This window comes from Leucoraja erinacea, chromosome 12 (assembly GCF_028641065.1).
Source record: "Leucoraja erinacea ecotype New England chromosome 12, Leri_hhj_1, whole genome shotgun sequence".
Classification (NCBI taxonomy): domain Eukaryota; kingdom Metazoa; phylum Chordata; class Chondrichthyes; order Rajiformes; family Rajidae; genus Leucoraja; species Leucoraja erinaceus.
The window spans coordinates 4,315,006-4,339,490 of record NC_073388.1 but is presented as its reverse complement, the minus strand read 5'-3'; the positions used below and the strand labels follow the sequence as shown (position 1 = coordinate 4,339,490).

General features: G+C 47.7%; 1 protein-coding gene across 1 annotated transcript in view; it reads left to right on the top strand.

Moving 5' to 3' along the window:
* Positions 1 to 587: 587 nt before the first annotated feature.
* LOC129702010 (sodium/hydrogen exchanger 2-like) overlaps positions 588 to 24,485 on the top strand; it is a 61,852-nt gene continuing 37,954 nt past the window's right edge. The window contains exons 1-2 of the mRNA XM_055643494.1: positions 588 to 1,138; positions 21,335 to 21,798. Coding sequence (XP_055499469.1) covers positions 835 to 1,138; positions 21,335 to 21,798 — 768 coding nt within the window. The 5' untranslated portion in view covers positions 588 to 834. The remainder of the gene's footprint in view (positions 1,139 to 21,334; positions 21,799 to 24,485) is intronic.

Here is a 24,485-nt window from a genome sequence, read left to right as displayed (position 1 = left end):
AGGATGAGGCCATTTGGCCCTTCGAGCCAGCACCGCCATTGATTGTGATCATGGCTGATCGTCCCCAATCAATAACCCTGTGGGGACCCGTATCAATAACAAAACTGGGGACCCGACAGGGAAAAGGTCGGGTTCCCCGTACAGGGAAGAGATTTAAAAGTTTCCCCCTCACACATATACACAGCTAAAAACAATATATAAACTACAACCAAAACATACACTTAACAAGACAAAAACAGGATGCTGCCACTTCCACAGTCCGAGGGTCTCCAATGAGGTAGATAGTAGTTCAGGACCGCTCTCTGGTTGTGGTGGGATGATTCAGTTGCCTGATAACAGCCGGGAAGAAACTGTCCCTGAATTCCCTGGAGGTGTGTGCGTTTTCACACTTGTGTACATATTTTGTCTGATGGGAGAGGGGAGACGAGGGAGTGGCCGGGGTGGGAGCCGAGGGGGTGGTGTGGTGTGGTGTGGTGCAGGGGGGCGGTATGAACGAGCAATCCCAGGCGCAGGGGGTGGAGAGAGGAGAACAGGAGATGCATCAGCACCGCCCGTTGGAAGAAAGCCATCTCCCTCCCCTTACAGAGAGAGGGAGGGAGAGGGAGAGAGAGAATGCAAGCTCAGGAATAAGCCAGCATCTTCGGGACTCTGGAACAGAAGGAAGAAGAGGGATTGTGTGTGTGTGTGTGTGGTGGTGGTGGGGGAGAGAGAGAGAGGATGCAGATTGCAACACATCAGCTTTGAATGCAGCGGGCGAGAGTGGCTTGTGCTTAGTGCGCTGGGATCAGGGGATAGGACTCGCTGATCAGACGCTGCCTCCTTCATCATTCCACCATGTCCCGCCGCTGCAGCCTCTGCCTGAGCATCTTCTTGCTGCAACTTTTATCAGGGACTTCCCTGCTGGCAGAGACGGTGCTGGGCCCGCTGGCTGCCCGGCTGGGCAACGCCACTGGGCGCTGGGTGGCCGCAGCCTCCGGCCAGCCGCTGACCAGAGCCCTCCAGCCGGCCTGGGAGCCGGGGCTGAACGGGAGCGGCGGCGAGGACACCGCGCTGAAGATCTTCTCCATCGAATACCATCACGTCCAGGTGCCGTTCGAGATCACCCTGTGGATCATGCTGGCCTCGCTGGCTAAGATAGGTAAGCGTGGCTGGCCTTTTGGCATCTGTGCGCCGTGGTGGAGGAGAAAGAACAAGAGTGTTTCATTGTCCTGGGTCCCAGGGAGAAGATTCTCACTTCTAGCGGCACAACACGATGTATAAACGATGTACACTGTACATTATATGATAAAGGAGAGAAATATACACACACACACACACACACACACACACACACACACACACACACATACACACACACACACATACACACATACACACACACACACACATATACATACACACACACACACACACACACACACACACACACACACACATACACACACACACACACACACACACACACACACACACACATATATACACACACACACACACACATATATATACACACACACACAAATATACACACACACACACACACACGCACACGCACACACACACACACACACACATACAATAGCATATCACATATATATTCAACTATATATATATATATATAGCGTCCCCTGCGTTCCATGGAATAGAGACCCAGTCTACTCAACCTCTCCCTATTGCTACTGTATATATGTAATATATATGTGTATAGCTGTATATGTGTGTATATGTATATATAATAAATACATACACACACACACACATAATATAAAATAGAACATCGCATATATATTCAACTATATATATATATGACTATAACTATATATATATATATGGCTATAATTATCTATCTATCTATCTATCTATCTATCTATCTATCTATCTATCTATCTATCTATCTATCTAGATATCTAGATATCTAGATATCTAGATATCTAGATATCTAGATATATAGATATATAGATATATAAACATAGAAAATAGGTGCAGGAGTAGGCCATTCGGCCCTTCGAGCCTGCACCGCCATTCAATATGATCAAGGCTGATCATCCAACTCAGTATCCTGTACCTGCCTTCTCTCCATACCCCCTGATCCATTTAGCCACAAGGGCCACATCTTACTCCCTCTTAAATATAGCCAATGAACTGGCCTCAACTACCTTCTCATCTCGGTCCTAAAAGATTTCCCCCTTATCCTTAATATCCCCCTTTCCCCCATATATATATATATATATGTGTGTGTGTGTGCGTGTGTATTTATTTATATATACATATATACACATATATAGCTATACACATAGATATTTCAATATTTACAGTAGCTATAGGGAGAGGTTGAGTAGACGGGGTCTCTATTCCATGGAGCGCAGGAGGATGAGGGGTAATCTTATGGAAGTGTAAGGGTTCAGAAAAGATTTACGAGGATGTTGCCAGGACTAGAGGGTGTGAGCTATAGGGAGAGGTTAAGTAGGCTGGGTCTCTATTCCATGGAGCGCAGGAGGATTAGGGGTGCACAAAATCATGAGAGGAATAGATCGGGTAGATACACAGAGCCTTTTGCTGAGAGTTGAGGAATCGAGGACCAGAGGACATAGGTTCAAGGTGAAGGGGAAAAGATTTGATAGGGATCTGAGGGGTAACTTTTTCACACAAAGGGTGGTGGGTGTATGGAACGAGCTGCCAGTGGAGGTCGATGAGGCTGGGACTACCCCATCGTTTAAGAAACAGTTGGTCAGGTACATGGATAGGACAGGTTTGGAGGGATATGGACCAAGGTGGGACTAGTGTAGCTGGGACATTGTTGGCCGGTGTGGGCAAGTTGGGACGAAGGGCCTGTTTCCACACTGTATCACCCAATACTTTTTACATATATATATATATATACAGAGAGAGAGAGCGCTGGAGTAATTCAGCAGGACATGTAGCATCTCTGGAGAGAAGGAACGGGTGATGTTTTCGGGTCAAGACCATTCTTCAGACTGAGAGTCGGGGGAAATAGAAATGAGAGATATAGACGGTGATGAAGAGAGATATAAAACAAATAAATGAAAGATATGCAAAAAAGTGACGATGATAAAATAAATAGGTCATTATTAGCTGTGGACTCGGTGAAAATGAGTTACATATATATATATGTATGTCTATATATGTAAGAAAGAACAGCAGATGCTGGTTTAAATCGAAGGTAGACACAAAATGCTGGAGTAACTCAGCGGGACAGGCAGAAAGAAAAACCATTCCTTTTGTCCAGAGATGCTGCCTGTCCCAGTGAGTTACTCCAGCATTTTGTGTCTGGCTTATATGTGTGTGCCTCCTCTCCCTCTCTGCTCCCCCCTTCCCTCCCTCCCCCTCCCTCCCCCCCCCTCCCTCCCTCTCTCCCCCTCTCTCTCCCTCTCTCTCTCTCTCTCTGTATCTCTCTCTGTCTCACTCTCTGTCTCTCTCTGTATCTCTCTCTCTCTCTGTCTGTCTCTCTGTATATACATATACAAACAGACACACATATACATTACTGACTGCCTTCACATGACCAGCATCTTCAGTGACTAGTCACATTGGAAATTGCTGCAGTTGATCCCAAACGATAAATAATGAAAAGCTGCAACTCAAACTGTGCATTTCATGCTCATCTTGTTGCAGAAATGCTGGCTGCTTTAGGATGGATACAGCAAGCAGGCAGTCAGACGAAGGCTCTTGTTAGCGGCACTCATTAGGAGGATGCATCCAATGGCAATCTGGACCAGTCGTTGTTTGGGAGAGGGGCCAGTCGGTGCATTGTGAAGGGAGGAACTGCGGATGCTGGTGTATCCCGGAGATGGGCACATAAAGTGCTGGAGTCACTCAGCGGCGGGGTCAGGCTGCATCTCTGGAGAGAAGGGACGGGTGGCGTTTTGGCTCGGATCCTTCTTCAGACCTGAAGCATCACCGATCCCTTCTCTCCAGAGATGCTGCCTGACCCGCTGAGTTACTCCAGCATTTCGCATTTACCACTGACTGGTTTGGTTTACCCGTGCTGCTAATTACCACAGTGTAGCACAATTCCCCACACAACCCCCTCTCCGAACTGCACAAATTGGATGTGTAGTTCAACCCAGCTTCTGTAATTTCTTTCACAGTTCGATTTATTTTGGTAATCCCAAGAGTGAGACGAGACGAGTTTATATGAGCAAGTACAATGCGGAGAAGATTCAGATGCTTTGACTTGCCAACATCAGTCTAGTTTATTGTCACGTGTACCGAGGGACAGTGAAAAGCTTTTTGTTGCGTGCTAACCAGTCAGCAGAAAGACAATACATGATTACAATCGAGCCATTTACAGTGTATAGATACATGATAAGGGAATAACGTTTAGTGCAAGGTAAAGCCAGCAAAGTCCGATCAAGGATAGTCTGAGGGTCACCAATGAGGTAGATAGTAGTTCAGGACCGCTCTCTGGTTGTGGTAGGATGATTCAGTTGCCTGATAACAGCCGGGAAGAAACTGTCCCTGAATCTGTATGTGTGTGTGTGTACGTTTACACACTTCTGTACCTCTTGCCTGATGGGAGAGAGGGGGGGAAGAGGGAGTGACCGGGGGTGAGACTGGTCCTTGATGATGCTGCTGGCCTTGCCGGGGCAGCGTGAGGTGTCGATGGAGTCAATGGAAGGGAGGTTGGTTTGTGTGATGGTCTGGGCTGCAATGTCCAACATTCGCTACAATTGGATGGAGCCGTTCACGAACTAAGCTGGGAGGCATCCCGATAAAAATGCTTCCTGTGGCGCATCTGTAGAAGTTGGTGAGAGTTGTAGGGGACATGTCGAACTTCCTAAGCCTTCTGAGGAAGTAGAGGCATTGGTCTAGCAGGGACGAAACTGTCCCTGAATCTGGAGGTGTGTGTTTTTACACTTCTGTACCTCTTGCCTTATGGGAGAGGGGAGAAGAGGGGGAATGGTTGGGGGATCATGGACCTTCATGGGGGTGTGTCGGTTTGGGGAGAGGGACGGGGCAGGGGGGGGGGGGGGGGGGGGGGGGGGGTGGGGTGAAGGGGAGTGCGGATGGTGGAAGGGGTTCATTGCCGGATAACTGGGTGTCACATTTTAGTTTAGTTAGTTATAATTATTTTAATATATTGTCACGTGTGCCGAGGTACAGTGAAAAGCTTTTGACTCGTGCCATCCTGTCAGTGGAACGACAATGCATGATTACAATCGAGCCGTCCACTGTGTACAGATACATGATGAATGGAATTATGTGAATAACATTTAGTGTAAGAGAAAGTCAATAGACAATAGGAGCAGGAGTTGGCCATTCGGCCCTTCGAGCCTGCACCGCCATTCAATATGATCATGGCTGATCATCCAACTCAGTATCCCATCCCTGCCTTTTCTCCATACCCCCTGATCCCTTTAGCCACAAGGGCCACATCTAACTCCCTCTTAAATATAGCCAATGAACTGGCCTCAACTACCTTCTGTGGCAGAGAATTCCACAGATTCACCACTCTCTGTGTGAAAAATGTTTTCCTCATCTCGGTCCTAAAAGATTTCCCCCTTATCCTTAAACTGTGATCCCCTTGTTCTGGACTTCCCCAACATCGGGAACAATCTTCCTGCATCTAGCCTGTCTAACCCCTTAAGAATATTGTAAGTTTCTATAAGATCCCCCCTCAATCTTCTAAATTCTAGCGAGTACAAGCCGAGTCTATCCAGTCTTTCTTCATATGAAAGTCCTGACATCCCAGGAATCAGTCTGGTGAACCTTCTCTGTACTCCCTCTATGGCAAGAATGTCTTTCCTCAGATTAGGAGACCAAAACTGCACGCAATACTCCAGGTGTGGTCTCACCAAGACCCTGTACAACTGCAGTAGAACCTCCCTGCTCCTATACTCAAATCCTTTTGCTATGAATGCTAACATACCATTCGTCTTCTTCACTGCCTGCTACACCTGCATGCCTACTTTTAATGACTGGTGTACCATGACACCCAGGTCTCGTTGCATCTCCCCTTTTCCTAATCGGCCATCATGGCTGATCATCCCCAATCAGTACTCCGTTCCTGCCTTCTCCCCATATCCCTTGACTCAGATATCTTTAAGAGCCCTATCTAGCTCTCTCTTGAAAGCATCCAGTGAATTGGCCTCCACTGTCTTCTGAGGCGGAGAATTCCAGAGATTCACAAATCTGGTTGAAAAGGTTTTTCCTCATCTCCGTTCCAAATGGCCTACCCCTTATTCTTAAAGTTGGACCCCCCCAACAACGGGAATATGTTTCCTTCCTCTAGCTTGTCCAATCCCTTAATACTCACTAAGATCACCTCTCATCCTCCTAAATTCCAGAATATACAAGCCCAGCCGCTCCATTCTTTCAATATATGGCAGTCCCGCCATCCCGGGAATTAACCTGGTGAACCTACGCTGCACTCCCTCAAGTCCGATTTCAGATAGTCCGAGGATCTCCATTGAGGTAGATGGGATTCAGGACCGCTCACTAGAAGTGTGAAAACGCACACCTCCCGATTCAGGGACAATTTCCTCCCAGCTGTTATCAGGCAACTGAACCATCCTATCACAACCAGAGAGCAGTCCTGAACTACTATCTACCTCATTGGAGACCCACGGCCTATCTTTAATCTGGACTTTTTGCACTAAACCGTATTTCCTTTTATTGTGTATCTGTACACAATGGCAGCTCGATAATAAACATGTATGGTCTTTTCACTGAGTGGATAGCATCCTATACTTGATCTGACTATGCTGGCTTTACCTTGCACTAAGCATTATTCTCTTATTATGTATCTACACACTGTAAGTGGCTCGATTGTAATCATGTATCGACCTGCTGCTGTCTGGAGAGCAGGGTCACGGTGGCGCAGCAGGTAGAGCCGCTGCCTCACAGCGAATGCAGCGCCGGAGACCCGGGTTCGATCCCCGACTACGGGCGCTGTCTGTACGGAGTTTGCACGTTCTCCCCATTACCTGCGTGGGTTTTCTCCGAGATCTTCTGTTTCCTCCCACACTCCAAAGACGTGGAGGCTTGTAGGTTAATTGGCTCGGTCAATGTAAAAACTGTCCCTAGTGGGTGTAGGATAGTGTTGAGGTGCGGGGATCGCTGGTCGGCACGGACCCGGTGGGCCGAAGGGCCTGCTAAGCACGCAGCATACAAAAGCTCTTCACTGTACCTCGCTGCACGTGACAGTAAACAAAACTAAACGAAAATTAAAATCCATGAAATGAACACATTAGAACTTGGTGGCCAACTTAGAGAGGAACCTGGAGGTGGTGGTGCTCCCATGAGCGGCTGCCCTTGTCCCTCTCTGGGGAGAGGCCAAGGGTTTGGAAGGGGCATTTTGCAGGTAAATAACACAGTGCTTGTTGTAGGGGGTGAACACTGCTGTCTCTGTTATTCTGGTTGTGGAAGGAATGAATGTATAATTAATGTGTTTGTGCAAGTTGCTTTATCCTGGAAGGCCAGGAGGTTGGGAGGTCATGTTGCAGTTATATAAGACGTTGGTGAGGCCGCATTTAGAGGGTTGTATTGGAAGGAACTGCAGATGTTGGTTTCAATCGAAGGTAGATACAAAAAGCTGGAGTAACTCGGTGGGACAGGCAGCATCTCTGGAGAGAAGGAATGGGTGACGTTTCGAGTCAAGCCCTTGAGGAAGGGTCTCGACCCAAAGTGTCACCTTTTCCTTTTCTTTAGACTGTTGTGTTCAGTTCTGGGCACCGTGTTATAGGAAAGATGTTGTCGAGCTGGAAAGGGCACAGAGAAGATTTACAAGGATGTTGCCAGGACTAGAGGGGTCTGAGCCACAGGGAGAGGTCGAGTTGGCTGGGACTCTATTCCATGGAGCGCATGGAGATGAGGGGTGATCTTATAGAGGTGTATGAAATCATGAAGGGAATAGATCGGGTAGACGCACAGAGTCTCTTGCCCAGAGTAGGGGAATCGAGGACCAGAGGACAGAGGTTCAAGGTGAAGGCGAACAGGCGTGCTAGCCTGTCAGCAGAAAGACAATTCAATTCAATTCAATTCAATTCAATTCAATTTAATTTAATTGTCATTTGGACCCCTTGAGGTCCAAACAAAATGCCGTTTCTGCAGCCATACATTACAAACAAATAGACCCAAGACACAACATAATTTACATAAACATCCATCACATCGCTGTGATGGAAGGCCAAAAAAACTTATCTCTCCACTGCACACTCCCCCCCCCCCCCCCCCCCCCCCCCCCCATGTCAGAGTCAAAGTCAAAGCCCCCGGCTGGCGATGGCGATTGTCCCGCGGCCATTAAAGCCACGCCGGGTGGTGCAAGGTCGCACACCGGGTCTTGATGTTGGAGCCCCCGGCGTGCGCTCGCAGAGTCCCGCGGCCATTCCAAGCCGCGCGGGGCGGTGCTGTAAGGCCCCGCTCCAGGAGCTCTTCGACCCCGCAACTCGGGCGGGAGAAGTCGCCGTGGCGGGAGCCCTGAAAAGCGGTCTCCCTCCAGGGACCCGCGGGCTCCCGGTGCCGCCGTCCGCCAGACCCGCAGTTGCAGCCTCCGAATCTCTGGAGGTCGGGCCGCAGCAGCAGCAGCGCTCCACCACCGCTCCACCCGCTCTGGACTCGGCCAGCTCCGCGACGGTGAGGTGAGTCGTCGGCACCAGAGCCCCCGGTCTTCTCCTGTTGGAGGCCGCTCCTCGTTGCAGCCCCAACGACAACGGAGACCCGACAAAGAAAAGGTCGAGTCTCCCGTGCAGGGAGAGATGTAAAAATTTCCCCCTCCCTCCCACCCCACCCACACACACACACCCCAACAAAAAATAACAAAAACTACATAGAAACATAGACAAAAAATAATAAAAACGCAGACGGGCTGCAGAGGCCGCTGCTGACGAGAGTCACAACACGCAGGTCACAATCGAGCCATTGACAGCGGGCGGAGTAGTAGAGATTTAAGAGTGTGGAGCGATCGTAATGTGTGATTGTAGATCTGTGTCTGTGGCCGGCACCCAAATAGTCGCCTGGGCTGTTTCAAGCACGCAGACCACAATAAACGATTAACTACTGTTCCGACAGCTGTAATTATCTACTAACGTTGCCAGGACTAGAGGGTGTGAGCTATAGGGAGAGGTTGAGCAGGCTGGGACTCTATTCCATGGGGCGCAGGAGGATGGGGGGAGATCTTATAGAGGTGGACAAAATCATGAGAGGAGTTCTACTAATATCTACTAACCTTTTAAGTTTGGTTTGTGGAGAAGTAACTCTACAGAAAACTGATGACACGGACGAAAATGGATTGGAAAAACCTGGCGACTCTTCCACGCGGTCTTGGTGGAATATTAGTTAGCATTTTGTACTAATCCGGTTTCGTGCTTAGGTGTGGCAATACTTTACTGTACGCAAGAAAATAATGTCCCTGTGCTTCGGCGATGTTATAATAAACATTGACCCATTGAGAATTGCATATTTATCTTTATATTTCAAACTTGTTATTCCTTCACTCATTCACTCGATCTGCGTTTATTCACAAGGCTGCATGAGTTAAGTTTAGTTTAGAGATGCAGCGCGGAAACATGGCGCTTCGGCCCGCCGTGTCCGCGCCGACCAGCGATACCGCATATTAACACCATCCTACGCACACTGGAATAGAATAGAATAGAATGCAATTTATTGTCATTCAAACCTGGGTTTGAACGAAATATAATTTCTACAGTTTTTTTACATTACAAAACAATCCAAGACCCACACTTAACACAGTTTACATAAACATCCATCACAGTGAGTCTCCAACATCTCCTCACTGTGATGGAAGGCAAAGTCTTTATCTCTTCCCTTTGTTCCTTCTCCCGTGGTCCAGCAGTCCAACTGCAGTCGAGGCGAACTGGGGCTCCGATGTTAAAGCCCCCGGCGGGCGATGGTAAGTCCTGAGGCCGTTTAAGCCGCGCCGGGCGATGTTAGGCCCCGGCTCCATGTCCTTAAACCCACGATTCCAGCGGGAGAAGTCGCCGTTGCGGAGCTGGGAAAAGCGGTCTCCCACCAGGGACCTGCGAGCTCCCGATGTTCCCGTCCACCGGGTCTGCGGCCGGTGCCTCCGAACTCCAAAAGTCGGGTCGCAGCCGCGCGCCACCACAGCTCTTCCCGCTCCGAAGTTGGCCAGCTCCGCGATGTCAGTTCCGCAGGCTCTGCAACTGGAGCCCCCAGGTTAGTCCCGGCCGGAGGTCGCCGCCGGCTCCACGATGTTAGGCCCAACGACATCCGAGACCCGACAGGAAATAGTCGGGTCCCCGCACAGGGACGAGATTTAAACGGTTTCCCCCACAGCCCCCCACCCATCCCACACATAAAAATAATAAAAACTAACTCAAGACATACATTTAACGAGACAAAAATAAAAAAAGACAGATGACTGTAGTCGAGCCGCTGCCGTTAGGCGCCACCACTGCACTAGGGACAATGTTTACATCTATACCAAGCCAATTAACCTACAAACCTGCACGTCTTTGGGGTGTGGGGGGAAACCGAAGGTCTTGGAGAAAACCCACACTGGTCACGGGGAGAACGTGCAAACTCCGTACAGACAGCGCCCGTAGTCGGGATTGAACCCGGGGTCTCTGGCGCTCTGAGGCAGCAACTCTACCGCTGCGCCACCGTGCCATTAGAGTGCGGGAGGAAACCGGAGCACCCGGATAGAGAACCCATAAGGGTCACAGGGAGAACATACAAACTCCGTGCAGGCAGCACCTGTAGTCAGGATCGAACCTAGGTCTCTGGTGCTGGAAGGTCCTAACTCTACCACCGTGCCATTTGTATTAGATAATTGTCTATTTTGGTGTTGTGCTGTAGATGCATTTATGTGAATGTCATTCGGTGATGGAATCACTACACTGCATTGTAAATATGGATCCTCTTTCAGTGATATTCGGAAGATGTTCTTTCGGTTCCAGCACACATTAACTACTCTCACCTCTCCTCCCCACATACCTTCAAATATCCATTTTCTTTGACAATAAGTAATAATTTCAAAACCGACTCCAGTTGTAAATGACTTAGAACGTGGAACATAGACCAGTCTAGTACAGGAACAGGCCCTTCTGCCCACAATGCCTGTGCCGAACATGATGCCAATGATAAACACATCGCCTCTGCCTGCACCTGATCCATATCCCTCCATTCCCTGCATATCCCTGAGTAATGAGGTTCTTCTGCAGTTGTATAGGGCTCTAGTGAGACCACATCTGGAGTATTGTGTACAGTTTTGGTCTCCTAATTTGAGGAAGGACGTCCTTGTGATTGAGGCAGTGCAGCGTAGGTTCACGAGATTGATCCCTGGGATGGCGGGACTGTCATATGAGGAAAGATTGAAAAGACTAGGCTTGTTTTCACTGGAGTTTAGAAGGATGAATGTGGAATCTTATAGAAACATATAAAATTATAAAAGGACTGGACAAGCTAGATGCAGGAAAAATGTTCCCAATGTTGGGCGAGTCCAGAACCAGGGGCCACAGACTTAGAATAAAGGGGAGGTCATTTAAGACTGAGGTGAGAAAAAACTTTTTCACCCTGAGAGTTGTGAATTTGTGGAATTCCCTGCCACAGAGGGCAGTGGAGGCCAAGTCACTGGATGGATTTAAGAGAGAGTTAGATAGAGCTCTAGGGGCTGGTGGAGTCAAGGGATATGGGGAAAAGGCAGGCACGGGTTATTGATTGGGGACGATCAGCCATGATCACAATGAATGGCGGTGCTGGCTCGAAGGGCCGAATGGCCTCCTCCTGCACCTATTTTCTATGTTTCTATTTTTCTATATCCAGGAGCCCAGATAAAATCCTCTTGAATGCCACTATTGTATCCGCCTTTCGACTTTAGAGAGACAGCATCAGAAACAGGACCTTCGGCCCACCGAGTCCATGCTGGCCAGCGGTCACCCGTACACTAGCACTACCCTGCACATTAGGGGACAATTTACAGAAGCCAATTAACGTGCAAACCTGCGCGTCTCTTACGAGTGGGGGGAAACTGGAGTGAAGCAAACCCGATAGCTTGGTCTCCTTGGGAGATTGAGAGGGGATCTTATAGAAACTTACAAAATTCTTAAGTGGAGACAAATGCAGGATTGCTCCCGATGTTGGGGAAGTCCAGGACACTGGGAGAATCCTTTGTGCAAACACAGAGAGTGGTGAATCTCTGGAACTCTCTGCCACAGAGGGTAGTCGAGGCCAGTTCATTGGCTATATTTAAGAGGGAGTTAGATGTGGCCCTTGTGGCTAAGGGGATCAGGGGGTATGGAGAAGGCAGGTACGGGATACTGAGTTGGATGATCAGCCATGATCATATTGAATGACGGTGGCCGAATGGCCTACTCCTGGATGTTTCTAAAACCAGGGGTCACTGGGAGAATGTGCAAACTCCATGCAAGCAGCACCCGTGGTCGGGATCGAACCCGGGTCCCTGTCTCTGCGAGGCAGCAACTCTACCGCTGCGCCACCGTGAATTGAGTCAATAACGTAACGGACATTGCAACTCTTTCAACCCCTACACCGCCAATGGTCAGCTCTGGCACCTTTTAACATTATTTTAAACGTAAAACCGCAGCCAACCCAGTTCCACAATACGGTGCAAAAAATCATTGATTTCCCTCCTTAAGCCCCTGTCCCACTTAGGCGATTTTTTTCCCGGCGACTACAGGCGACTAGGCTGTCGCCACATGGTCGCGGCGTGATGCCTGTACGGCCGTGAGTCGTCTCCTCAAGTCGCCGAAAGAGTCGTAACGTTTTTCTGGCCGCCGCTGGATTTTGAAATGTTTTCTGCGACTGTGGGCTTGACGTAGTTTGTCTTCTCCTGTCGTACGCGTTGTCGCCATGATGACGTAGGTTGTCGCCAGGGTGACATTGGTTGTCGCCGGGCGCTGACTTCGGTGAATTCCATTGGCGACTACCTGCGTCAACCTACGTCAACCGGCGACACGTAACGGCGACTGAATTGTCTTCATTTGCCTTCAGTTGTCGCCAACAGGGTCGTAGGTGGACGTCCTAATGGGTCGGCAGTTGTCGGTAGCTTGCTTGACGTCGACTAGGTGGTCGTAGACGTTGTCGTTGGGGGGGGGGAGGAGGGTAGTTCCAGTTGCTGTTTTTTCGTTGACCTGCTACGACAGTGGCAGTCGGGCCCTTTATAATCCTGAATCCATTCTGCATCCGAATTCTTAATCCACGCATTTGTTTTGCATAATGGCATGTTCACTCTGATTTGGTAGCTATTTATTAGCTATTTAAGGGACAGAAGTTTAGGGGTAATATGAGGGGGAACGTTTTTACTCAGAGAGTGGCAGCGGTGTGGAATGAGCTTCCAGTGGAAGTGGTGGAGGCAGGTTCGTTGGTATCATTTAAAAATAAATTGGATAGGCATATGGATGAGAAGGGAATGGAGGGTTATGGTATGAGTGCAGGCAGGTGGGACTAAGGGAAAAAAAGTTGTTCGGCACGGACTTGTAGGGTTGAGATGGCCTGTTTCCGTGCTGTAATTGTTATATGGTTATATGGTTATATTAGATGTACAAGGTGGATTTCATTTTTGCTGCATTCAATCTGATAAAATATTTATGAAGTATTGCCCTGCAGCCCGGATTTTTCACTTCACCCTCGACTAATCATTTATCATCCTCTCTATTGATGCCGGAATGGACAGCCGATGTTTGAGCAATCCAATTTATGACGGTTTCTTTTAGCGATGTTTCCCATATCTCTGTGCAAGATTAATATCTTGAATCTTTGCTTCTGATAAAAAATAGTCGTTCCTTCAATCAAATTGGATGAGGCAAGCAGCACTGAGAATTTTTTTGGCGTCATTTTTTTAAGAAGTACCTGCCTCGCTACTAGAGGGTCCGGCATGGTGGCGCATGGGGAGAACGTGCAAACTCCGTACAGACAGCGCCCGTAGTCAGGATCGAACCCGGGGTCTCCGGCGCTGTGAGGCAGCAACTCTACCGCTGCGCCACCGTGCCACTTGATTGAAGAAGGGGCTGAATGGCCTGTTCCGGTGCTGTCGTGGTCTGTGTTCACTCCCAGTTCCAGCAGGAAGGAATGTTGTGGGGACGTTGAATGATGGATTGTATTTTGTGTGGAGCTGCAGCATGGAATAAAGATGAGGACACTTGCACTGAATTAAGTTTGTAACCGTGCCGGCAGCAGCTAGAATCCCCTTGGCATCACGAGTAGATCAATTCCCAGTGTCAGCAGTTGGTGTGGAGCAGAATACAGTAATATCAAATAACAGCAGTGTGTGTAGGTGAGATTTACCTACGTGTACTGAGGTACAGTGAAAAGCATTTGCAGCGTGCTAGCCATTCAGCAGATGGCCAATTCATGATGACAATCGAGCCAGGTACAGCATACAGATATATAATAATAATTACTTATAATAATAATAACTTTATTTATAGAGCACTTTAAAAACAACCACTGTTGCAACAAAGAGCTGTGCATGACTAATCATGGACTAATCATTCCACGACAATAAAAACATTAAAAGAAATAGTGAAAACAATAAAATTAAAAACATTAAAAGCACTAAAACAGGAGGAAAGTCTCAAGCAGGGTCAAAAGCCAAGGAATATAAATGTGTTTTAATACTGGTTTTGAAGATGGACAGTGAGGGGGGCCTGTCTGATGTGCAATGGCAGAGTGTTCCAGAGTGCCGGAGCAGCAACAGAAAAGGCTCTATCCCCTCTGAGCTTCCGCTTAGACCTCGGTACCTCCAGGAGCAGCTGATCCGCTGACCTGAGGCACCGGGCAGGAGCGTATGGATGAAGCAGCTCAGAGAGGTAAGGCGGGGCGAGCCCATTTAGAGATTTAAAAACAAATAAAAGAATTTTAAAATGAACTCGAAAGTGCACTGGGAGCCAGTGGAGGGAGGCCAGAATTGGCGTTATGTGCTCCCTCTTTCGAGTTCCGGTTAAAAGGCGAGCGGCAGCATTTTGAACCAACTGGAGACGAGCCAGTGAAGATCGAGCAACTCCAAAATAGAGTGCGTTACAGTAATCCAGCCTAGATGTTATAAAGGCATGGATTACTGTTTCAAAATGCTGCCGCTCAACAATGGGCTTCACCTTTGCCAGTTGCCTTAGGTGAAAGAAGCTGGACTTTACCACCGCGCCTATTTGATGATCTAATTTAAAATCACTGTCCATCCTAAAACCCAGGTCCAAAACTGTTGGACCTGGGTCTGATTCCCTTATCAGACCCAGTTTGATTCCCTTATCAAAACATGATAAGGGAATAACGTTTAGTGCAAGGTAAAGTCAGTAAAGTCCGATCAAGGATAGTCTGAGGGTCACCAATGAGGTAGATAGTAGTTCAGGACCGCTCTCTGGTTGTGGTAGGATGGTTCAGTTGCCTGAAAACAGCTGGGAAGAAACTGTCCCTGAATCTGGAGGTGTGCGTTTTCACGCCTCTGTACCTCTTGCCCGATGGGAGAGGGGAGAAGAGGGAGTGGCTGGGGTGCGACTGGTCCTTGATGATGCTGCTGGCCTTGCCGAGGCAGCGTGAGGTGTGTGCCGTTTCAGTTTAGTTTATTGTCACAAGGTACAGTGAAAAGCTTTTTGTTGCGTGCTAACCAGTCAGTGGAAAGACAATGCATGATTACAATCGAGCCATTCGCAGTGTACAGATGAAGTGGATAACATCTAGTGCAAGACAAAGCCAGTGATCAAAGATGGTCCCAGGGTCTCCAATGAGCTGTGTAGTAAACACTGTATGATTTGTGTGGATGAGCATTTAATGCAGACTGAGTTATTTCTCATGTCTAAATAACTTTGCTGCAGTTTATTATATTTAAAACAGACAGAACTAAATTGAAGTTTAGAACTAAATTGAAGTTGAAATTCATTTTTCTGAAGAAGGGTCCCAACATGAAACTATCACCTACCCTTTTCCTCCAGAGATGCTGCCTGGCCCGCTGAGTTACTCCAGCACTTGTGTCCTTTTTTGTAAACCAGCATATGCAGTTTAGTTTCATTTAGTTTAGTTTAGAGATACAGCGCAGAAACAGGCCCTTCGACCCACAATCCCCGCACACTAACGCCATTCTAACCTGGGGCCGATTTTTACATTTACACCAAGCCAATTAACCCACAAACCTGCATGTCTTTGGAGTGTGGGAGGAGACCAGAGCACCAGGAGAAAACCCACGCAGGTCACGGGGACAACGTGCGGACTCCGTAACAGGCAGCGCCCGTAGTCAGGATCGAACCCGCATCTCTGGCGCTGTGAGGCAGCAACTCTACCGCTGCGCCACCATTTTCTGGATATTTGTGCTGGATATTATCCCACCTCCTGCTGCTGCTTGGCTGCAACTGTTTATCCTTTAATGGCAGCAAGAGAAGTCCAGCGTGTCTCTGTTTAAATATTACCACAGGAACATTCGCCACTGGAGCTGTTTGATGCCTATTAACCTGTACAACTAAATCCTGCCATGTAAATACAAGATCAGCAGCATCATTTACAGATGATTCATCCAAAGCCCGATACTAATAATTCTGATCACATCGTCAATCCACACCTGGAGTTGCACAAGGATCTGTTCTGGGACCTCTGCTATTTGCGATCATAAGTTCAATAGACAATAGACAATAGGTGCAGGAGTAGGCCATTCGGCCCTTTGGGACAGCATCTCCATTCACTGTGATCATGGCTGATCATCCATAAGGTCAGAAGTGATAGGAGCAGAATTTTAGCCCCTGTCCCACAGTACGAGTTCATTCCAAGAGCTCCCCGAATTTAAAAAAAAATCAAATTCGTGGTAAGCACGGAGAATGAACGTAGCGGGTACGTCGGAGCTCGGGGACGTCTCTTAGCGGCTCGTAACGCTAACGGCAGGTACTCGGGAAGACTCGCTAACGGCAGGTAAGCTTGGGAAGACTCGTGAAGATTTTTCAACAAGTTGATAAATGTCCACGAGAGCCCCGAGTACCGACGAGCGGCCATTACCATAAATCTCCGAGTTCGAATCAGGGCAAACTCTTCGAATGAACTGGTACCGTGGGACAGGGCTTTTAGGCCCAACAATCAATCATGGCTGATCTATCTTCTCCCCTTAACCCCATACTCTTGCCTTCCCCACATAAGCTCTGGCACCTGATATATAAAAATGACCTGCACAGGGTGGTGGGTGTATGGAACGAGCTGCCGGAGGAGAGAGTTGAGGCAGGGACTATCGCAACATTTAGATAATCGCAAGTAATTAGACCGGTACATGTAGCAATGTTACAAAATTTTGAGATTTAAAAAATCAAGTCTGTAATGTATCCCATCAGATAAAGCATAAAAAGAAGTTTAATTTGACACCTAATTCACTTTCATATCTCAAGTATTTAAAAAGTTATGGCCATTTTCATACTCGGCAATTAGCATCTTGTTCCCTATTGATTTTCTATGGACATAACAAAAAAGCTGTGATCGCGTGCTGTCAAAAGCCCATAACCTTCTTAAAAATTAAGAGAACTGAATGAAATTTTCAGTTATCGTAGATTGAACCATTCTGAAACAAATATGAAATAATCTTACTTGGATGATCTGAAATTAAAGCATATAATTAGTTAGTTACCCAAGTGTAGCAAATTTCAAACTTCAATTACTAGATCTAAACATCTATCCATTTCTTAATAAATGATTAACATTTTTAAATAGCCCAAGTGTCCAAATAATATTCATAAATAATTCACAATAAAACATGATTTTGAAATCTCATTTACATCAATTTATAGGACAAATGGAAGGAATTTAGTGTTCAATTGCTGTAATTAAAGTCCATTTAAATCAGCTTTCCAGTGGGTTCCTGTGAACGCGCTGGTTTAGAACGTTCACATTGCGCTGGATTTGTGCCTCAAATGCCCAGAAAAATACTGAAGGATATAAAGAGCCCAAAATTAGCTACTCGCAATAGTAAACTTTGTATAAAGGGTTCTTAAGAAGCCCTTTTTAATGTAAAAATAAGCTACATACCTTCTGTATATAGCTCCATGCGGTCCTGTGGTTGCGTGAGGTCGTGGGTTTAGAGAGTGATTTTTAAACTATTATAACTATTATACAAGGCCATAAAAACTAATAATACCTTTTGCGACGGGGTCTTTCAGCGATTTTTCGTTAATGATTTACTAGGCTAAACATCTTCGATTGGAACAGCCTAGTGAAAATCGCGTTTTAAACCCGCCTCCCTCTAAACGGCGCCAAAATCGCGCACACGGGCTGGGACAGATTTTCAGCTATGCCTCAGGTAGGCTTTGCAACATACCTAGTACATGGATAGAATGAATGAGTTTATTGGCCAAGCATGTTCACATACAAGGAATTTGCCTTGGTGCTCCACTCGCAACTAACAACACGATATACAGTAAATAATTAAGAATAAAACATTAAACATTAATAATAAAATATTATAGTTTAAACATGTGAATGAAATAAAATTCCAGAGCAAAATGAGGCCAGGTTTAGAGGGATATGGACCAAATGCAGGCTAGTGTGGGACTAGTGTGGATAGGACATGTTGGTTGGAGTGGGCAAGTTGGGCTGAAAGGCCTGTTTCAACGCTGTAAGACTCTGTGACTTCATGGCATGGACGTAAAGGTTGGTGAGTAAGTTTGCTGATGACGTCAAGATTGGAGGAGTTGCAGACTGTGGTGAAGGCTGTCAGATGATACAGTGGGATGTAGGTCGGGCTGCAGAAATGGGCAGGGAAATGGCAGGCGCAGTTCAACCTGAGCAAGTGTGAGATGTTGCACTTTGGTAAGGTTGAATATAAGGAGTAAGATATTTAATGACAAGACCCTTAACAGCACCGATGTACAGAGGGAGCCCAAGTTCATAGCTCACTGTAGGTGGCAACACAGGTTGATGGGATGGTAAATAATGTGTAAGGCATGGTTGCCTTCTTTGCCAGGGACACTGAGTAGAAGCGTCAGGCAGTCATGATGCAGTTCTGTAGGACTTTGGTTAGAGTATTGCGTGCAGTTCTGGTCACCCCGATACAGGAGGTGCAGAGAAGGTTTACCAGTTCGTTGTGTGTTAGAAGGAACGGCAGATGCTGGTTTAATCCAAAGATAGACACAAAATGCTGGAGTAACTCAGCGGGACAGGCAGCATCTCTGGAGAGAAGGAACGGGTGACGTTTTGGGTCGAGTCCGAACTGAAGAAGGGTCTCGACCCGAAACGTCACCTAGTCCTTCGCCCCATAGATGCTGTCTCACCCGCTGAGTTCCTCCAGCATTTTTGTCTACCGTCGATTTTCGAAGCATCTGCAGTTCTTTCTTAAACATTAACATATGGGTGATCGCTGGTTGGCACGGACCTGGCGAGTCCAAATTCCACACTGTATCTCTAAACCATAATCAGTTTAGGTAGGGGATGATCAGCCATGATCACATTGAATGGTGGTGCTGGCTCGAAGGGTCGAATGGCCAACTCCTGCACCTATTGTCTGAAGCTGGGTCGCCTATTCATTTTCTCCAGAGATGCTGCCTGACCCGCTGAGTTACTCCAGCTATTTGCGTCTGTCTTTGCTCCAAACCGACTTCTGCAGGTCCCTGTTATTACATTATAACATAAGGTCGATAAAGCTGCAGGAAATGTCTGTTCGATTGCACAGTGCCATATCATTAAATCCCAGCGATTTTAAAAGCATTGTTTTTCAGACGGACTCGCACAAATGTGAATTATCCAGGAATGTAGCAATTAATGAAACAATACCTGTCACTGCTGGTGCCTCTCACACTGGCTCAGGTTCAAGTTCAAGTTCACAGTTATTTGTCATAAGCTGCAGTGAAATGTATTTACACACCAGACACCCTTGCAGTGTCTTATAATGTTGTTATTGTGCCGGCATGGTGGCGCAGCGGTAGAGTTGCTGCCTCACGGTGCCAGAGACCCGGGTTCGATCCTGACGACGGGTGCTGTCTGTACGGAGTTTGCACGTTCTCCCCGTGAGGTTTCTCCGAGATCTTCGGTTTCCCCCCACACTGCAAAGACGTACAGGTTTGTAGGTTAGTCGGCTTGGTGTAAATGTCAAATTGTCCCCAGTGTGTGTAGGGCAGTGTTAGTGGGCGGGGATTGCTGGTCGGCCCGTGCCAATGGGTCTGTTTCCACGCTGTATCTCTAAACTAAATCTGTCTCATCAACTTCCTTTAGTTTAGTCGAGTTTAGAGATACAGCGCGGAAACAGGCCCTTCGGCCCACCGGGTCCGCACAGACCAGCGATCCCCGCACACTAATACTATCCTACACGCACTAGCGGGCAATTTTTACATTTACCAAGCCAATTAATCTACAAACCTGAACGTCTTTGGAGTGTGGGAGGAAACCGAAGATCTCAAAGAAAACCCACACTGGTCACGGGGAGAACGTGCAAACTCCGTACAGACGGCACCCGTAGTCGGGATCGAACCCGGGTCTCCGGCGCTGCATTTGCTGTAAGGCAGCAACTCTACCGCTGCGCCACCGTGAATGCCCAAACTGTCTCTGGCAGCTCATTCCATATCCCCACTACCCTCTGTGTGAAAAAGTTGCCCTTCTTGCCCCGCTCAACTTAAACCTATGCCATCTAGTTCCTAATTCCCCTTCTCTGGGCAAGAGACAGGTCATTCATCCTATCTATTTCCTCGTGGATTTATCCAGTACCATAAGATCACCTCTCAGAATCCTGGGCTCCAGAGAATAAATCCAGACTTTGCGATGTCTCAATAGACAATAGATAATAGGTGCAGGAGTATGCCATTCGGCCCTTCGAGCCAGCACCGCCATTCAATGTGATCATGGCTAATCATCCACAATCAGTACCCCGTTCCTGCCTTCTCCCCATATCCCCTGACTCCGCTATCTTTAAGAGCCCTATCTAGCTCTCTCTTGAAAGCATCCAGAGAACCCGCCACCACCGCCTTCTGAGGCAGAGAATTCCACAGACTCACCACTCTCTGTGAGAAAAAGTGTTTCCTCGTCTCCGTTCTCAATGGCTTACCCCTTATTCTTAAACTGTGGCCCCTGGTTCTGGACTCCCCCAACATCGGGAACATATTTCCTGCCTCTAGCATGTCCAAACCCTCAATAATCTTGTCTGAAGAAGGGTTTTGGCCCGAAACGTTGCCTATTTCCTTCACTCCATAGATGCTGCTGCACCCGCTGAGTTTCTCCAGCATTTTTGTGTACGTTAATAATCTTATACGTTTCAATGAGATCTCCTCTCATCCTTCTAAACTCCAGAGTGTACAAGCCCAGCTGCTCCATTCTCACAGCATATGACAGTCCCGCCATCCCGGGAATTAACCTTGTGAACATATTGAGGGAGTGCAGACTCGATGCTTCTGATGTGTAATTACGTCTGCTGTTTTCTCACCCCACTCAGGTTTTCATCTCTACATCAAGCTCCCCTCCATTGTGCCAGAGAGCTGCCTGCTGATCATCGTGGGGCTGATAATGGGCGGGATAATCTACGGGGTGAACGAGACATCGCCGCCCATCATGAGTACGGATGTTTTCTTCCTCTACCTGCTGCCCCCCATTGTACTGGACGCGGGCTACTTCATGCCCAGCCGCCCCTTCTTCGACAACATTGGGACCATCCTCTGGTACGCGGTGGTGGGGACCTTGTGGAACGTCTTTGGGATCGGCCTGTCCCTCTACGGCATTTGCCAGATCGAGTCGTTTGGCCTGAAGGATATCTCGCTGCTCTACAACCTGCTGTTCGGCAGTTTGATCGCCGCCGTCGACCCCGTGGCCGTGCTGTCCGTGTTCGAGGAGATCCACGTCAACGAGCAACTCCACATCCTGGTCTTCGGAGAATCGCTGCTCAACGATGCCATCACCGTGGTAAGTCGTTGCTGTCACCATCCGATACGATTCGATACGAGACGATACGATAATGACAATAGACAATAGACAATAAGTGCAGGAGTAGGCCATTCGGCCCTTCGAGCCAGCGCCGCCATTCAATGTGATCATGGCTGATCATCCCCAATCAGTACCCCGTTCCTGCCTTCATCCCATATCCCCTGACTCCGCTATCTTTAAGAGCCCTATCCAGCTCTCTCTTGAAAGCATCCAGAGAACCGGCCTCCACCGCCCTCTGAGGCAGAGAATTCCACAGGCTCACCACTCTCTGTGAGAAAAAACGTTTCCTCGTCTCCGTTCTAAATGGCTTACTTCTTATTCTTAAACTGTGGCCCCTTGTTCTGGATAATAAGATACAATACAATATATGATATGACATGATATGGTACGATAGAAACATATCAAATTATAAAAGGACTTATTTATTTATTGCAGGAAGATTGTTCCCGATGTTGGGGAAGTCCAGGACAAGGGGTCACAGCTTAAGGATAAGGGGGAAATCCTTTAAAACCGAGATGAGAAGAACTTTTTTTCACACAGAGAGTGGTGAATCTCTGGAACTCTCTGCCACAGAGGGTAGTTGAGGCCAGTTCATTGGCTATATTTAAGAGGGAGTTAGATGTGTGGCCCTTGTGGCTAAGGGGATCAGGGGGTATGGAGAGAAGGCAGGTACGGGATACTGAGTTGGATGATCAGCCATGATCATATTGAATGGCGGTGCAGGCTCGAAGGGCCGAATGGCGACTCCTGCACCTAATTTCTATGTTTCTATGTTTCTATGTTTCTATGTTTAGCGAATGCAAAGTCCTTTAGCCAAGCAGTTGCCTCTTGATCTGCTGTATGAAGGGTGACAAGTCCTCCTTTGAGTCGTTGTTGAGGGCATGCTTCAATGATGTGTTGCATTGTTTGCTGCTCTCCACAAGCACACCATGAGGTTGGACTGCTGCCCCATTTGTGAAGGCTGGCCAAGCAGGGGCCATGTCCAGTCCTGAATCTATTCAGCGTCGTCCACTGCTTCCTTGGGAGATTGGTGCCAGGGACCGGTAGGGTGGGGTCTGGACAAGCTGGATGCAGGAAAAATGTTCCCAATGTTGGGCAAGTCCAGAACCAGGGGCCACAGTCTTAGAATAAAGGGGAGGCCAGTTCAGACTGAGGTGAGAAAAAACTATTTCACCCAGAGAGTTGTGAATTTGTGGAATTCCCTGCCACAGAGGGCAGTGGAGGCCAAATCACTGGATGGATTTAAGAGAGAGTTAGATAGCGCTCTAGAGGCTAGTGGAGTCAAGGGGAGAAAGCAGGCACGGGTTATTGATTGGGGACGATCAGCCATGATCACAATGAATGGCGGTGCTGGCTCGAAGGGGGCGAATGGCCTCCTCCTGCACCTATTTTCTATGTTTCGATGATACAATTTGATACGATACAATATGATTAAACGTTATTTACCCCAGGAGGGAAATTGATCTGCCGACAGTGATAAAACACAACATACATGAAACATGAAATTAAAGTGACAAGTGGAAAGGATTGGGGATGTGCAAAGATTGTGGATGTAGGTGGGGGGAGGAGGGAGTCAGTCTACCCCACGACAGAAGTGGGGAGGAGTTGCACAGTTTGATAGCCACAGGGAAGAAGGATCTCCTGTGGCGTTCTGTACTGCAATTTTTTTAATTAGTTATTTTTGCCTTTTTGCCTTTTTGATTTTTCCTGTTGCGTGCGTGCTGAGTTATACCAGCACTTGATGTTTAGTTTAGAGATACAGTGCGGAAACAGGCCCTTCGGCCCACCGAGTCCTCACCGACCAGCGATCCCCGCACACTAACACTATCCTACACACACACACTAGGGACAATTTACATTTACACCAAGCCAATTAACCTACAAACCTGTATGTCTTTGGAGTGTGGGAGGAAACCGGAGAGAGTGATGGACTTCAGGAAGCGGAGTGGTACACACAGCCCAGTTTGCATTGATGGCACCAAAGCAGAGATTCCTTGGAGTCAATATCACCAACAACTTCTCCTGGCCCACCCACATTGAAGCAATGACCAAGAAAGCACACCTACGCCTCTACTTCATTAGAAGGCTTAGGGAAGTTCGCCATGTCCCCTACAACTCTCACCATCTTCTACAGATGCGCCACAGAAAGAAAGCATTGTATCAGGATGCCTCACAGCCTGGTTTGGGAACAGCTCCATCCAAGAGCACAAGAAATTGCAGTGTATTGTGGACATTGCAGCCCAGACCATCACACCAACCAACCTCCCTTCCGTTGACTCCATCTACACCTCACGCTGCCTCCGCAAGGCCAGCAGCATCATCAAGGACCAGTCGCACCCCGGCCACTCCCTCTTCTCCCCTCTCCCATCGGGCAAGAGGTACAGAAGTGTGAAAACGCACACCTCCAGATTCAGGGACAGTTTCTTCCCAGCTGTTATCAGGCAACTGAACCATCCTACCACAACCAGAGAGCGGTCCTGAACTACTATCTACATCATGGTGACCCTCGGGCTATCCTTGATTGGCCGTATCTTGCACTAAACGTTTTTCCCTTATCATGTATCTGTAGACTGTAAATGACTAGGTAGTAATCATATATTGTCTTTCCGCTGACTGGTTAGCACGCAACAAAACACGTGACAATAAACTAAACTGAACTCAAATTA